This window comes from Schistocerca serialis, chromosome 2, assembly GCF_023864345.2.
Source record: "Schistocerca serialis cubense isolate TAMUIC-IGC-003099 chromosome 2, iqSchSeri2.2, whole genome shotgun sequence".
Classification (NCBI taxonomy): Eukaryota; Metazoa; Arthropoda; class Insecta; order Orthoptera; family Acrididae; genus Schistocerca; species Schistocerca serialis.
Window position 1 is genome coordinate 638110235 of NC_064639.1, and position 17596 is coordinate 638127830.

Below are 17596 nucleotides of genomic sequence, written 5' to 3' on the forward strand. Positions count from 1 at the left end.
ACTGGAGAATATTTTTCCCTTTCTTGATTTGAGCGCCTACGGTGTCTGTACTTGCTTTAAGGAATATCGCAACTATTAAAATGTGTATTTATTTTACACATGTGTTTATTTTATTTATTTCAAATTTAGAATTTTTACTTTACTTCCACTTACATCTGAATGTGTCGTCTCCAGGTATTCCTGCATTTGGTACTGATGTTATTGGGCTAAAATCGCCTTTTCTTTGAGTACTACGCATATCTCGACGTCAAGCACGACAAAATATTGCATGAAAAGTATATATTTACGTAATCCTCGCTAAACACACGAACACAGATGTGTACTCTACGTTTCTTGGCGTAAAACACAACAACATTTTCCATCAGTAGCGTGTTCGCCCTGATAGCTGAGTGGTCAGCATGACGGATTGCCATCCTACGTGCCCGGGTTCGATTCCCGGCTGCGTCGGGGATTTCCTCCGCTCAGGGACTGGGTGTTGTGCTGTCTTCATCATCGTTTCTTCCCCATCCGGCTCGCAGGTTGCCCAATGTGGCGTCGAATGTAATAAGACCTGGACCAAGGCGGCCGGACCTGCCCCGGAAGGGGCCTCCCGGCCAATGACGCCAAACGCTCATTTCCATAGCAGTAGCGTAATCTATATTTACGTTCTCCTCGTTAAATCTACAAAACATACAAACATATACTATTGGACTGCTAGTATATAATCAGGCTCTCCTCGCTAAACACACAAAATAGACATATACCACACGATTCTTGACCTAAAAAGCGACAAAATATTGCACTACAGTCTCCTGAGTAAGCACATAACTATACAGCGTTTTATCCAGGAGTGGTGCAATATTTCAATGTGTTTTACGCAACGAAATGTGAAGTACTGGAAGCCAGAAAATCAGGAACACTTGAAAAACGTGGTACCGCAACGATGTTTTAAACAGTTGAAATGACAGGAAAAAGTGCAATAAATACGTATCTTTTAGTAGTTACAAAGGCGGAATTCAAATCTCTTTAAAATTCCGGAATGCATTTTAACCCTGCAGCGGACTACGCGTCGATTTTAAACATCCTCGCAGACTAAAACTGTATGCCACACCAGAACTCTGACCTGGGGGCCTTGTACTTCGCATGAAAATGTTCGTTAGGGTGAGCTATCCACGCGCAACTCTCAACCGTCACCCTACCCCTCCTCCCCCCGTCGTCGGCCATCCCCCACTCATAGCTTCAAGCTTCGAAAGTACGAAAGAGGTGCTGGCAGAAGTAACGAAGTTCGTAACTCGTGCCTGGATAGGTAGGAGCGTCAGCCTGTGACAGGCAAGGTTTTCTGGCTTCATGTCCCAATCGGGCACATAGTTTTAATCTGCCAAGAAGTTTCATATTTCCACTCTTTTCTTCACAAGTCGCATGTGGTAGATAAATTACTATTAAGTAGTTTCGACTCTAAGGAGTCATCATCAGAAGTACAGCTCCCGTGTGTTGTTAGGAAAATAACATGTCAGGTCAGCATCAAGCACTTTTTATGGTTATTTCTTTTAACTGACCACAATGATGACCTGACGTGTCACTTTCTTAGATACTGGAGCTTTAGTTCTGACGATGACTCATTGGAGCCGAAACGGTTCGAGGAGTATATCTAACAAAAGCGACCTAGACGTTTGTGAATAGAATGGTATTTGTAAAATAGATCGCGTGCTCCAATTTGGCAGTCAAATATCATTTAGTATTTTCCCTTTGTTTATGCAGTAGACGGCCACTAGGAAAATGTGTGACGGATTGTCGTTTCTGTCTATGATAGATACCGGTGGCGGAGAGGTGTGCGTTGCGGATGATGCCGCTGGCGAGCGCGCCTAACGGAGCGGCGTGGTGTGCTGTTGCAGAGAGCGAGGGGCAGCCGCGCCGGCCGGCCGCCTGCCCTATGAGCCTGGTGGCCGCGACGTGGGCCAGCGGCTGCAGCAGCGCGCTCCTTGGCGTCGGCGTCGGCGTGGGGCTCCTGCAGCACGGGCCCGCCGCACATGCCATGCGCGAGAAGGACTCGTCGCCGCGCAAGATGCTGCTCGCGTCGGGCGGGCACAGCTCGCCCAAGCAGGCGGCCGTCTACCCGCTGTCGGTGCGCGTGCCCGAGGAGGGCCGCCAGGCTGCAGCTGCCGCGGGCCCGCCCGACCACCACGACCTGCCCTTCGACCTGTCGCGCCACAACGCGGGCGCGGGGGCGGCGGCCGCGGGTGCCGGCGCTGCGGGGGCGGGCCCGGGCGCCCAGCAGATGGCGGGCGCGCCGCACATGTCGCCCGCGGGCCACCCGCCACCGCAGCACGACGACCAGCCACTCGACCTGCGCCTCGACCACAAGAAGGGCGCCATCGCCGCGGGGCGTCGCCACCAGGTCGAGGACGAGAACCGCAACGTCATCGTGGGCTCCCCGTCGCCGTCGCCACCCGCCGGACGCGCCTCTTCCGCCTCGTCCGGAGGCAGCGGTGACGAGAACAGAGAACAGAGACAGTCCAGTCCTTCCGCATCCTCCGTGGCGAACAGCCTCAAATCCCCCGTGGGCTCTCCCGGCATAGGCCACTACCCTGTCTTCCTTTCGCACCAGCCCATTCACCCTCTAATGCTGGAGGCGATGTGCCGCGCCAACAAGGAAGGAGCCGGCGCACGGTTACCTCTCGCCTATCCAGTCAGCCCCCCTGGCTATCACTCCCCACGAACTCCCTACGCTTTCCTGAGTCCCAATTCACTGCTCAACGGCCACTCTTCGCCCACCGGTGTCTCGCCAGCGGCCGGGTTCGAAATGCTGCGCCACCCACTGGCTCAGCAGCAGCAACAGCAACAACAACAGCAAACCCAACAGCAACAACACGCCCAAACCACCAAGCAGGTAACTGTGCCCGCTTCGCCAGTGGGGAACTTCGCCGAAGCTGCCACTGGCGCCCAGACCAACGGAGGAAGTGGCGTCGCAGCATCAGCGGGCGGAAAAATTAAGGACCGCTACGCTTGCAAGTTCTGCGGCAAGGTGTTCCCTCGATCTGCCAATCTGACACGCCACCTACGCACACATACGGGGGAGCAGCCGTACAAGTGCAAGTACTGCGAGCGCTCCTTCAGCATCTCGTCCAACCTGCAGCGGCACGTGCGCAACATCCACAACAAGGAGAAGCCGTTCAAGTGCCCGCTCTGTGACCGCTGCTTCGGCCAGCAGACGAACCTAGACCGCCATCTGAAGAAGCACGAGGCGGACGGACCCACGATCTTGGACGACCCCCGGCGCAGTCCGTCGGCACTGCTGGCGCACCATCACCAGCGACAGCAGCTGCAGCTCCAGCAGCAGCAGCAACAGCAGCAGCAGCAGCAGCACGCGCGTGTGTTGGGCCCTCTGGCGGAGGACGCTTGCTTCGAGGAGATCCGCTCGTTCATGGGCAAGGTGACGGCCGACGGCCGGCTGGTGGCTCCGCCCGCGCTGGCCGCCGCGCAGCTGCGACACGCCGCCGCCGCCGCTGCCGCCGCGGCTGCAGCTGCGGGGGCGTCGGGCGGCGCTCACTTCTCGCCGCTGGCGCCGTTGCACCGCCTGCACGCCGACCAGCTGGGCCGGCGCTGCATCACGCCGCCGCCCTTCGACGCGTCGGCTGCCGCGCGCTGCGCCAACACCGACGCGGCCAAGCTGGGCCGTTCCTTCTCCAGTAGTGACAAGGACAATATGTCTTCCAGATCGTCGTCGTCCTCGCTGGCCGGGTCATCACTGTCTCCTCCACGAGTCCCTTCGCCGAAGGACGATGTCCCTCACAAGTCCCCCGCCAACGACACGACTACCTCTGCACAGGAGGACCGTCCGTCCTCTAACCCACCGTCCAACAATGGCAGCAGTCATGCTGAAAACATTACAGAACCGTCGCCACCACCAGCTTCGCCCAACAACAATACGTGATACACAATTCTCCACCACATAACCAACCACAGAATATCCTATATATCTTTCAGGGTATACTATGTCAGGCTCCTGGCCACTGTAGACATTGGAACAGGCACCTTAATGCAGCCTATCACACTAGAACTCTTACCGTATGTGAAAATGTAAACCATCAGATGTTACGAGAGCCTCAACAAGAACGACAGGGGATTGGCACCAGTTGTACCAGATTCCGCCAAAACTGAAGGACAAGGCATCAGTAATGCGGTACACTGTATCACCCACAAAACTGACCGTGTTTCTGATTGATTTATCAGGCTGCAAATAGGACCAGTAGTTCCAAGCATCAACTGAAAACAATACAGAAAGCATTCATCTAAATAGGAAGGCGCTAGGGAAGAGGGAAATGATACGAAGTTTCGAGTTCAGAAGATTGCTGCAAGTTTAAGAGCTTCACGGTCCTTTATTCCTGGAAGTGTTTCGCGTCAAGTGAGCTAGCTTTTGGCGTAGGCACAGCATTGATGTTTCTTCGATACAAATGGGCAAGTACCGGCCTATGTCACCATACTACCGATGTCACAAGAAGACTTTTGCTCTTTACCTGCAGGGGAAGAACTCTTCCTACGTTGACTAAGCAGTGGCAGAGAAGAGTTCACCTTCAGTCGGCTGCTGGTCCAAAGCAGAGGTGCTAGAGCAATTATCGCAGATTGAGCACCGTTTAGCCTCGCCGAGAAGAAATAATTTGCTGTGGTGTGGCCTTGGGGATATTTTGCAGCCGTCGTGTGCGCAGTGCTGGCGGCGGGGCACTTTCCTTTTCTCCGGAGGAAGGAGCCGGTAGCCACTTTCCAGCCGAGTGGCCCTGTGCGGCAACAAGATGGGGAAAGAGAGCGGCGGCGGCAGCGGCGGCGGGCGTCGCCAGAGGCGCAGGGCGTGGCCGCGCGGTGCGCATGCTCCGTGCGGACCTTGGCAGCCGCGCCGACACCCGGCCGCTCTGCGCATGTGCGAACGCAGCGCCGCATGGCTTCCACACACGTTACATTCCTGCAGGCAGTGAGCAAACCAAGATGTCTCTACAAAAGTCAGTCACTATATAAATCAGCTCACGGGCCAAGATTCGCGTCCTTTTGCCTGCTCTGTGAAGGCTGTTCGGTAACAACTATCTACAAACATTGGCTAACCGAATATACCTGAATGATGAACTGTTATCTGTTTTAGGTTGGATGAAACTTATAAACTGTGTTGTGACTGCTAAAAGAAGTGGTTGTAACTGTCGAAGGATATGTAAGGCTAATCTCTGTGAACAAGAATACTGTATATAAGAAATACCTCTTGAAAACAAGAAGCATTCTGTTTTATATGGCAGGAAGGAATACTACATATTATGCCAACAGCCACTGCTTTTCCTGAGCTATAATTCACGGAAGAAAAGTAACGTATTATTAATTCGGAATGAGGTAAAAATTACGTTTCGAGATACCAAATTTTTAAATCATTCCACTTGCTTGGCATTTCAAAAATATTGTAGTCATCCATGAAATATGTATCTTCCACGATGTTATGATTGGTTCCTATCAACGGCATCTTACGGTAAATTAATATTCCAAATACGTGAAGACTGATTGTACCAAATCTGGACTGCTGCAAAATAATACTTGAGTCTCCTCCACCACACGTTCACCAACCCCTGACTGCCAACCTCCATCTATACTACACTGAGCTTTGTGTTTTGCGCTCTGCTTCCCACACTAGCCAACTTACTGGTGAAAATATATCTCAAGCCATAAAGTGAGCTGGTACATGCACGTAAATGCTCAACGATCTTATTTACTTGTATCTACGTTTCGGTTGCTAGCTTTTATTTCTCCCACTATTTATCTTATAATCCCAGCACAACATTCATGGTAATTAATATGCAGATGTAAAAAAAGCGAGACCTGTGACTAAAATGAACTATCAGTGTACCCTGTTTTTAACAAAACTTCCGAATCTAACACTTAATAATACCAAACTGTCCAAGTGGTCTGCTAATATTTGTCTCCGCTTTTGCGCTGCATTTGAAAGCAGATGTTCATGTTTAATTTTAAACGGTTCTAGTTTTTTCCTTTATAGCTATTTATAAAGAAGATCATTTCCACTCTAACCAAATAATATCTGTTTCTTTGGTACATTTCTCAAGTTCGTTGTGTGTAAACAGATCGTGTCTGTCATTAAAAAAAACATCTATCCCCTTATTTCCGTATTGGTGAAAATATTTTCCTGTCCACTTTTCCGACATAGTTGTCTTCTTCAGGTGCTGAAATTAATTTTCGACGTAGTCAGTGCTTGGAGCTATGAGGGTGGAATTCAGGGAGCCAGCACTTCCCAAAACGGTAGTTGTGTAGCAAGAGTGAACATGTCGTGGGCATACTGCGTAAGAAAATAAAATCCTCAATTCAACTGCAGACGAGCAAACATATTTTGTTCCTTTAATTAAACTTTAGCGCGAGAAGCGGCGGAAAAACGGTGATTATTATGTATTTACTGTTTAGATCCTACAAGCACGGAGAAAAAAATAAAATGTTGTTAGCCAAAAGAAGGCTTTCCAAATTTTAAGCCGCACGGTGCTAAAACGACAGGACGTTCTCGGCAAATGTGAAAGTGGGGCGCGAGGCAACTCCAGCCGAGTGCTAGGCTGTGTTAGCAGAGCTTTGTGCCGCTGTCGTCGTGGCTGTCTAATGAAGCGACCAGCGTGTGCGGCGGAACAAAGCCACAGCCAGCCACTGTGCGTGCCTAAACAATGGTCACGGCGTCGAGCTATCGCTTGTTAAGTCGCTACTGGTGGCTGGGTCAACGGCAAAGAAGCGAGCACGTCCGATGTCGCAACTCTGCGTTCTCCTCCTTACCGGTAAGACACGATTCACCCACATCCTCCAGCCGATATCCAGAGACTTTAACCACTCCGAAAAGCTGTAGTTACTCTTTTCTTTTGCACACCTGATGAAATAACGTACAACAGGCGATGCGAATCAGATTCAGACAGAACAGTTTCCGTAGAATTTCTTGATAGCTTCGTTCGTCAGACATACTGAAGGGGGAAAAAAGTTTCTAGTAACTTCAGTGTTGGGAAGAATGCCGCAAGTTTCAATGAAATTGCGGCACTATCGTTAAGTGGTTGCCCTTTCGCAGCTTCACGTGGTTCCACCTCATCTGTCTTACATGCTGTATCCGTACATCACAGGGAATTCCAGTAAAATTATCAACTGAGACCTTGCGTATATCTCGTATCTTCATCAGTTTCTTAACCATTAATATTTTTTGCTGTTTATCTGGCTTTTAGAAGTTATGCACTCTTCATCTCACTTGTTAGCTCCTCGCAAAACTAACGCAAATATTTTTGTATTAAGTATTTCATGTGTATAACAGGGTTGTTCAGTAAAGGCATTTCTTACATGTTACAGTTTCACTTTCTTCCTATCGCTGCTCTTGCCCGGTACGTCGTTTGTGTTGCACTAACAAACAGATCGTGTTTGGTGCTACTACACATACGGCATAGTCTGTCTACGAACGTTCTGTTGCCTGGAGTGAAAGAGGAATACTTAACTTTTGATAGTTACCATCCATTCTTAGCAATGTTGCCAACAACCGCTTAGGTAACATACACAAACGGATGTTATTCGTTCGTTTGTACAGAACATTTTCTGTTTCTTGTAAGATTTTTGTGACTTATTATGATATAACAACTTCTGCAAGGAAGGTATTTATCTTAAGAAATCACGCTACTGGAGACACTTTTATAAAAGTGGTAACAAGATTTCGATAATGTCCTAGTTTTGCATAATGTCTATGCATTTTTCTTTTCTATAGTAACACAGTCACCAATAAATCAATGTATTTCACTTACTACGCTCTGGTATCACTGCTTACTGAGAGATGACTGACTCCATACGGCTCAGACCACTCTATCAACGTAACTGAACTGACCGTGGAAATCGGAGCACCAGCGTCGCCTACACAAAAAAAACAACAATCTTATAAAACATTACATAGTGTAAAGAGTATAATGTCATTCCTACGATGCTCTTTTCACAACTAGTGTTTAAGTACTTGCTTATATCTCGCTCTGAGGTTTAGCGTGCAAGTTATGTGCGTTTCTCCTTACCTACCGCTTCCTGTCCTGTCACAAATATTATCAGAGGCTACTCACACGGCGTTCACATTATCCAAGCAAGTTTGCTCTAACTGTAAACAGACTACAGTGAATTAACTGTTTACTAGTATTCTAGAAACGTTGTTTGCATCGAAGAAACATAAATCTTACGGTCAAGGTGTTCTTGCCTTCTATAGGAATGTAACATCTATTTGAACCTGCTTACTACTGCCAGGCATTTGTCTCCTACTTTGTCACCTCCAACCCTCTCCCACTTCCGTCTAATGCTAAACTGACGATTGCACGACGCTTTAGGGTGTGTCTTGTCACACGAGCCCTTCAGCGTTGTGCTATAAAATGCTTTTCTTCCAAATTCAATTCAGTACGTCATCACTTGTCTGATCTATCGATTTAGTCTGCAGCATTCACCTGTAGCACAACATTTCAGAAGTTTCCATTATCGCCTTGTCGTCCACATATCACCTCGGTACGAGGCTACACTCTAGACAGATGCCTTCAGATAAGACTCCCTACCGTTGAAATTCACATTCGAGGTGAAGAAGTTTGTCTTTTTCAGATATGCTCATTCTGCTATTGCCAGTCTGCATATTACACCACCAGTTCTACTTCTTAACTGTCGGTTTGGCCTGGCAGACCATACGCGTTCTCTACATTCTTCTACCTATGACACTGTTCTTGACTTTCGTGGTCCATTCTCTATTTCTCTGTCCCATCGCCTGCCATCCCTGACGGTGGCATCTTGTCTGTGACCTTTCCTGCCGCTTCTGCCTTCCAAGGATCTTGACAACGCTAGTCGTGGTAGTTTCTGCTTCCGTTCTAATTAGGTGTCGAGCCCACATCACTCTTCTTTTCTTTATCGTTCGGATTATATCAGGTCTATCAATTCCCAGCTTCTTAATATCTTCCATTCGTTACATCACGACTGTTTTTGTAAATATTCATCTTATAAACTCTTTTCGTGACACTGTCCGTTCCCTCACGCTCACAGCCCCCGACAATGTTTCCGTAACAGGAGACAAAATGCTGGGTAAATATTTTTTTTTTATTTTTCTTAAGACTGCTACGTGTATCCCAGTTGTCAGATGCCGCCAAGGACGCTGTGTCAGCGTCCAGTACGAAACCGGTGCGGTGCTCTCGTAGGCAGTTCTGCAATCCAGCTCAGCATCTTGACCATCTAGTGGTTTTCGTCACGGTCAGGGGGTCTGAATAGCCGCACAACTGAAAGTCGCTTCGTTGTGGTTCTCGTGTTCCGACATGGCGGCGCGTTTCCTTTCCGCAAAAAGCCGGAGACCTTGCGGCCGGGAGGCAGGCAGCTACGGTTTCTCCCGGCGGGTCCGGCAGCTGGCGCAAGCCGAAGCTACGTGCAGCCTCCAGCGCTCTCCGAGATATTCGGGGCCGCGCCGCGCCGCGCCACGCCGCGCTCACAATAGTGAGCCGGGCGCGAACGTGGCAGCCCGCGCAAAAACCGGCACACAATGGCACCGCAATAGTGGCCACCTCTCTCGCAACAGCGCTGCCCGCGCCCGGTCGGTTTTTAGCGCGTCCCGCTTTCCACTTCCACTGCCCAGTAGAAGCTCCCTCCTGACGGTCAACAGCGCAGCATATATAGCATATCGGCAGAAGCTTTCCATTCTCCACGGCCGCCAGACAATGGCGAATCACAGGTGAGAGGGCTCCTCCGTGGCCTGCTCTCTCCGATAAGCAATGAACACGAGCAGTGGGGTGCACTCTTCGTGCCAGCCAACAGCTGCGCTCTGTCGAAGAAGAGGTCCTTGCACAGCATCCCATCTCTACATTTAAGTTCCGACTCACTGAAGGGCTTCCTGCAACACTTTTTCAACCCTTGCGTTATGGAGAAACTCAGATATAGAAGCATGTGACTCTCAACGTTTCTCACAACTAGTACCTGAAAGTCTCTACAAGTAAACATATCCAAGTTGTTACTCAGGAAGACAAACCATATAAGAAATCTGTCGCTATGTTAGAAATTAATGTTAAAGAACTTTTAGTTTAATGGAAGACAAGGAGGTACTACAGAATCTATATGGAAACACTCCGTAAAAACAAAAGTGGGCTGTTGTCATCTTGTCAATAAATGACAAGGTGTATAACGCAGTATCTATGACAAAGTTTCTCCAGGATGTATTCCTCACTGCTGTGTAGTAAATCGAAAGTATTCTTTCCGGTTGAGGACTGCCTTCAGCTATTTAATTCAGTTCAGTCCCATATTTTCATTCCATATGTTGATACTGCCTGCCCATCTTATACAGGGCCTCCCTCACTTTGTGCAGTTATGATCTGTCTCCTGATCAGCTCTGGTGTGCTGACCACACGCCCCTCCTATCCGCATCCTCAGTGAGGATGACACGGCGGTCGGATGGTCCCCATGGACCACTTGTGGCCTGACGACAGAGTGCTTTCCTGATTAGCTCTAGTGGCATTCTACTTTTTTGCCAGACCACGTACTGACTTCCTACCGAATCTTGAAAACAGCTGCAACCAACGATAAGCTCTCAGTTACCCGTCTGACATCCTAGAACTACTCTCGCAAATTGTTATCAGTGTTAATCACTTGTCGCATTTTATCCATATTATTTGCTGCTCTCAACTGAGCGTTGACTTCTTCCTGCTCACATTATCCAGAATATTCCCTTTAGAAACCATTGGTCGACCGCAGTCTGGAGCGTGCGACGTAATTAATCCTTGTCGCTTACCTTGATATTTCGTTAGCGCCTTCCCGTCATATAGGCCATATTGTTCAAACATCCTTACCATTTGTCTTTCACGTCTTCCGAATTTTCAGAATATTTCTTTCTTTCGGAAGACATACGCTCCCCGTTCTCAGGCATTGAGCTTCGGCATGTTGCTTACGTGGCGTGATTCTTAAATAACGGTGACGTGGTCGACTTCTGTGATTCTACGGTCATTCACCACATAAGAAGGCCCCGAGAAAGAATATGGGTTATTCTCTTATTACCACACTACGACCATTTGATTAAACGTTTTTTTAGTATTTCCACTGCCGCGATTTCGTTTCTTGAACCATTATTGAGTCCATCAGGGAGAGACATGAGTACATGTCAGATATGTCTGCATAACATGCTATGATACTTACTTATCACGCACGTTATGTCTGACATGTACTGATATCTCTGTCTGTCGCACTTCATAAAGGCCCAAAAGCCTAGATTTCAATAGTGGAAATAATAATAATCATGCAATCAAACGGTGGCAGTGTAAAAATCTTGTTACAATTGCGGTCCCCAAAAAAGATTATATTAATTGTTTTCTCGCTGTCTCTTTCATATTAACACTATGCAGTTTCTCGTATGTTCTCATGAACATTGTGTTAGGATTCTTGTATGTTAGTAACAAGCATCTGTTGAAAGCTTCCTACTTAGGTACCCATAACGTTAGATACTGGTTATGATAGTATCGGTAGAGATTCACTCGTGACGGAACAAGGGTTGTAAATAGACCGGCAGGTTGTGGAAATGACGACGCTTTATACGCGGTCTATGCTGAGCACAGTAGGAAGGCAAACGTAACGGAAGTTGGGTGCTGCGGCGGGAGTCAATTAGCGGGTGTCGCGTGGGGAGGCGCGGAATGCCGCCGCGTATCTCCGTCCGGCGTGATGGACGGCCGGGAAGTGGCTGCCTCGCCAACGACAAGCCGGCGAGGCCGGTCGCAGCTAAGTGCTGCTAGCGGCGGCAACAGCCTGCGGGCGCGTCCGGACCAACAGGTAGCGGCCGGGGTTGGAGTGCTCACACACTTCTGAGTACCAGGAACCTACAGTCTACAGCACCGGAGTCTGTTCTGTTGCTAGAAGGCCTTAAAAATTCGAGCTCAATCCACCCAGTTTCGGGACGTCTCGCTCATTTACAATACAACTTTCCAAGAAGGAGAAGTCTAGCAGCTGTCGTCGTCTCAGCTCATGCAAGTGACGATTTATTCTACGCAAATTGAAAATGGAGTCGAACTATTTAGATCTTGCATAGCGTGTAGCTCATAGAAACTTGTAGAAGACGAATTGCACGGATGTTGGGATTTTTAATGAGACCGGGAACGAAGGAACTGTCCGTTAACAAGAGAAATGGCTGTAACTAACTTGCCAAACGCACATTTCAAAAACTGATCTCATTTCATTGTCTTTCCGCCTTGTTTTACTGTCGGCATCTTAAATTTTCTTATTGCCCTGCTGCTTTTACTTAGAAGTTTGTGTACAAAGGTAATAGAAGCACGCAGCAATACACTTTTCACTACGTAGTGCGTTAGATGACACTTAGACAAGTGAAAGAAAAAGTTTCGCACGGAAAAAATGAACCTCATTAGTTCGAACGTTGGACTGCTTTTCGAAGTGAGTCGACTACTTCACTCTTTTAGCCATACACAGGTACAAAAGGCTAACTGGACTCATATTTTTTGGCTAAAAGCGGAGAGTCCTAGGAATAAAAAGATATGCGTGCGATGTCCAGATTCTGAAAAAACCTTTTTCTGCAAGTTTTTCGCAACTGGAAGCCCCCTCCAAAATTCCAGTTCTGGGAATCCCCTCGTTCCACTCCCAGCTCCGTAGAATCTCGTTGAAGATAGTTCGGATGGCGCTAAGTACAATGGAGAAAGAGAAAAATAACTCCAGACCGATTTAGAAAATTCGTTATTCTGCCCCATGTTTCAGAAGAAAAGTAAAATTATCAACTAGCCAACGAGATTTTTAAACTGATCGTTCTATTTGGTTGGAGGCTATTTTCCTACATTAGTGTGGCATTTACCTAGAGCGTGGGCTAACACCTTGATTGGAAAAAAATAAAGTAACATACTCTCAACTTCTGCCCGAGTTTGATTTCTAATACTGGTAACAGCCGAGACGCAACAGGAGAGAAAAAAACGGAGGAAGAAATAAAAAACTCTGCTATATTTGCCAACAGAATGAGTGTAAGAAAAGAATCTTATGGGATCAGAAATATTCCTTTTGCCGTTCGGAGTGATGTGGACGTATGTGAAACTAGTCGCGTTAGTGCAGTCCCTTTAACATTCCGTACGACTCTCATATTTCCAGTCCGTAAACGAGAACAACCGGATGCCTCGATGCATCGGTGTGCTCTATACAAGGAGACGGGGTGCCTAGTATGGCAGGAGCACTCCAGTTGCTTTTAAAAGAGGCGCTCTGCCTGATCCCATAAGTTACAAGGTTGATTCCTAGCCTTGCTCTGCAGTAGTCTGGTCGCCTTCCGCGGTTCAGACTCCAAGACAGCCTGTCTGTGCGCTGCACGTGGCCCGCAAACAGACGAGGACGAATCGTCAGCAAGTGATATATTGCCCTGGATTATTCAACCTGTTCCAGTACAAATTTACACAAATATTACGCGTTTGACGGTTTTCAATAATAATAACACTGCGTCCTGCTTCCATACATTGATCTGACGTTCAGTCTCGTGATAGCGGCTAAAATTTCGTTGTAAAACGAATAACGTCTTTTTTACTGAAATAAGATGAAGTTACCGACAGTATTTTCAGTTCTTTTAGGAGTTTCAAATGCAGTGTTCATCAGCAGTTGTCTTAGTATCACTAGCTCGAAGGACGTTGTAATCGCTGTTTCACACCATCTATAACATAATCTTGTACTATCTTTGCTTTCTGCATGCATCTTGAGAGAGCACTAGTTCAGAAATCCCACAACATTTTCAACGTTCGCTACTTTGATAATTCTGCCATACAGTTTGTTTTTTTGGGTGAACAAATACATCTTCTGCGAAAATGATATTTCATCGTGGAGATAATGACTGATTCTTGATTATATATTTAATATTTTGGTTTGATACAAATAAAGAAAACGTTAACTTGATGTCCATCTGGAGTTGATTGTTATCGTTGTGATGATAACTCGTGCTGGTTGATACAAGTTAACGAAATAAAACGTTATCTGTGATTATTTCAAAAAAAGTTCAGAAATGTACAAAGAAACATATATTAATTATCTAGTAAAAGTAAAAAGTTAGCTGGGTTCGAAAATGTTAGGGTTGTGTTCGGGTGTGCGCAGAGACTAATATCAACCGCATAGATGTCAGTGGTCAATTCGAGAGGATAGAGGTCCTCTTTGGTGAAACGTACTCAAGTCATTTCTATTTTATTCCGGATTTCTTCACAAGATAACCTCCAACACAAGGCGCTCCAAGTCACTAAGCGGCTGCGCTGCGCCTAAATTGACCTCCATTCAGCTCTTCGGGATAACTAAATTGTAGTGTTCGAGCCACCACGTTTATTCACTTCCATTCCTTTCGCTTGCCTATCTCATCTTGTTTGGGAATTAGTACCTGGCAACATGAAAATTTCCGTGTTAGCAGAGAGTACAGCTTCGGATATGCTTAATGCAAGCCTGTTACGCGTAGGTGGACGGTAGGAAGTTGTCTACCACCACCTCTTCTATGTTCTTCCGGCAAGGAAAGTACTGCCTTGATTCTATCCCTGCAGTTCTTACGTTTCGACGTCGGACGCACGCACATTTTTCTTCACTTCGTTAACAAGTTCCAGTTTTCTACATAAGCAAGCGGGCGTGAAATGTTCACACTCTTTGTCCCGTATAGGTGGGGATTCGGTGAGGTAGTTATTATTCAATCGGAAAAACCACATCTGTAAAACAACCACTCTCGGTAACGTTCACTTATCTTTGTAACACGAGTAACACTCTGAAAGACTAGTATATCAAGAATTTCTTTATGTTTTCTCATATTTCTTCCAAAGCGAATACTCACTTATATTTCTTCAAAATAGAGTACTCAGGGAAATCACGGAGCTATGAAAGTGGTCCAAAGTTGATTTCATTTTGTAGCATGCTTCCTTTGACCGAGAACGGCCACTTTTCCTTTCCTGCTCTGTTTTTTATGTTCTCCTTGCTTCGTATCTGTTGCTAAATTGAAACTGATGCTTTCTTTAATTTGCAGACATGGTAAACTACAAGTATTTTCCCTGCCAGTGGTGTAGTCTTTAGGAAAAAAGTAGTTAAAGACTCAGGAGGAAGGTAAAGTTTTTACAGCAGTTCGAATTTCCTGATATATATTCCGCCTGAAAAGACACTTTGGCACCATTTCCTTCAAGCAATAGCTCTTGTGACAGTGGTGATTAGTTTCCGAGAACTTACAGTCGACAGATATGGGAGTTGCCCTTTAGTTTATGGTAGTCGTACGAAAGGAAAGTGAAAAATCGTGCTACTGCAGTTGTTGCAGCCCATCTGGTTGAAATCCGAAGAAATGTATGATTTTGCGAAGGCAAAGATCAAGTTCCATCGTTTGCTTTGGTTACATATTTTACTTAGCAGCTAATAAAATGTATCTACAAAAAGTTCCTTAGTATTGTCGAACCCACAATGAACATTAAGACCTTCGCCCCACTATCCAGCTTACTCATTTTCTTTCCATAAGCCTTCTGCGTTGCCTTGGAGCTTAGTAAGGATCACATCCTGAACCTGACCAGATGTGTACACAGTATATATGTCTTTTGTGAAGCAACACTTTCAGATTTTTCTATACCACAAACTGTGGTCGACTGAAGACTCTACGGCTCCCCCTTCGGAGTCGACAATGATTCAAAAACTGCTGTTAGCAACATAAGGATAGTATGCGGGAAATGATTGTAAAAAATTGGCGACATTTCGAAGGATAGCGCGTACATGCATCATCGCTGTAAATGGAACACAAAAAGATCTGTATTACAAGTTACATGATACAAGGAGATATGCAACATAAGCAGCCTCGTAACTCAATATTTCTCAGGTTTTTCTGAGTTAATGATCAGATCACAATTTCAAAGATTGATGAATCTCTTTGTTGTTGCTTTTCTTCTTTCCCCATCATTAAATACCCGACATTACACAACTGTGGAAAAAGGTAACACCTTAGTAGTCGCAGTAGTCCGTCTGGTTTACCGCTCCGGCATACCGCAGAGGGCGAATAAAGAGCGTGGAGGACGGGGTTCGCGACCCGGTGCGGAGCGCGTTACGCACGCCGGCCACGCCCAACTGCCCCTGCGGCTGGTCGAGCCGGTTGCGTGAGCACCGCTCTCCCAGTTTCACTTTCGAAAGAGATCCACGACCGTCGCAGCTTCTTCTGCGTTATTTTTCCTTTGTCGATTTCAGTTCGCACAGCTGCTGGAAATTGCCGAAAAGAGATCATTAGAGAAATTAAAAGGGGCGGAAAGGACGAGAAGCGAAAATCGTTAGCGGTGTAAGCCGACGTTTCCCCTAATTAGTTGCCTGACAGATGTCGCTCTGCGACGTGCGATCTGCAGAGCGAGGCATCGTCGGCGAAAGAAATAAATAAATGATTGCGGGCGAGCTGCACGGGCAGAGGGAGGGGACGCGAACAAAAAAGTATAAGGGCCGCTCGCGTTCGCTGGACCGGGAGAAAGTGGCTGGCCGCAGCCGGCCAGATCGCTTGCCCGTAGATGGCATGCGGACAAACCGCTTCGCGGGGAAAAATGGAGCGGGAATGTTGGCCGGACTGACCGGCGGCCCCTCCTCGCCCGTCAGCGGCGGCGGCGGAGTGCGGAATCTCGTCTCGGGAAGCTGCCGCGAGGATGCGCTGGGCAAGGCGTGCCCAGCACAGAAGGCTGCGATCCACGCTTTTCATTGTGGCGGAGCCAGTCTACTGCCGGGGTGACGGTGAAGCGCCGGCGCGTGGTGTGAAGTGGTGCATAGCTTTCGAGCGGTTACATTGTCACTAATAAACAGCAGGCGCGTACTGTAGGGATACCTGTTGTTCCGCACTGCAAAACTGTTAAAGTCAATCAACACAGAAAGTATGACTCATCTACCCTATTCAAGCATAGGGGATGAAGTGGAGCATAACAATCAACTGATTACATTTTGGGATACCCAGTGTTCTGCGCTGTAAAACTCTACAATACAATCAACAGAGAAAGTACACTTCGTCTACTCTACACACACGTCGGTTTTAAAGTCGAACACAGCGATCGACCGGTCACATTGTCACAAATAAACAACAGGCCCGTGATTTTTGGATATCTGGTGCGCCGCATCGTAAAAATATAAAATTCAATCAACGGAGTCAGTCTGATTCACCTACCCTCTGGCGCAAACAGGAGGCACACCGAGCTAGCCCTAGAAACTATTTGTTTTTAATTTTTCAATATAAACTTTTCTTTAACTGCGTAGATTCTTCTGTCACCAGTGACTTCAGAAGCCATTCGGCATTTTCGTGGTCCTCCGTCTCGCGAATTGCTCGTATGTCCACTTCTTCTGAGTAATAATTCCATGCATACGTTTGTTGTAGCCAGAATGTATCTGTCAAAAACAATAATTATTTCTGTAATCTTAGTAGGTTATTTGCCGTAGTTGGGTTCTCAACAACAGCATTTGCCAATAAAAGACAGAAAGAACTCTAGCTAAAATTTATCAAGCGAAATAGTCATTCGTATGGTTCAATTTCCCTTTACCCCCCCCCCCCTTTCTTTGCTTTCGCAACTTCTGATGTAATTCTTCCCTTGTTCTTCCAATTACACTTGCTAATTTACTTCTCAGATTGCTGCACACATTCTGTCAATAC

General features: G+C 46.9%; 1 protein-coding gene across 1 annotated transcript in view; it reads left to right on the forward strand.

The window, feature by feature from the left end:
* Positions 1-3910, forward strand: part of LOC126456297 (PR domain zinc finger protein 13) — a 44219-nt gene extending 40309 nt beyond the window's left edge. Inside the window, exons 3-4 of the mRNA XM_050092049.1 lie at positions 1790-3245; positions 3324-3910. Of these exons, the coding sequence (XP_049948006.1) occupies positions 1790-3245; positions 3324-3910 (2043 nt within the window). The remainder of the gene's footprint in view (positions 1-1789; positions 3246-3323) is intronic.
* Positions 3911-17596: the final 13686 nt, after the last annotated feature.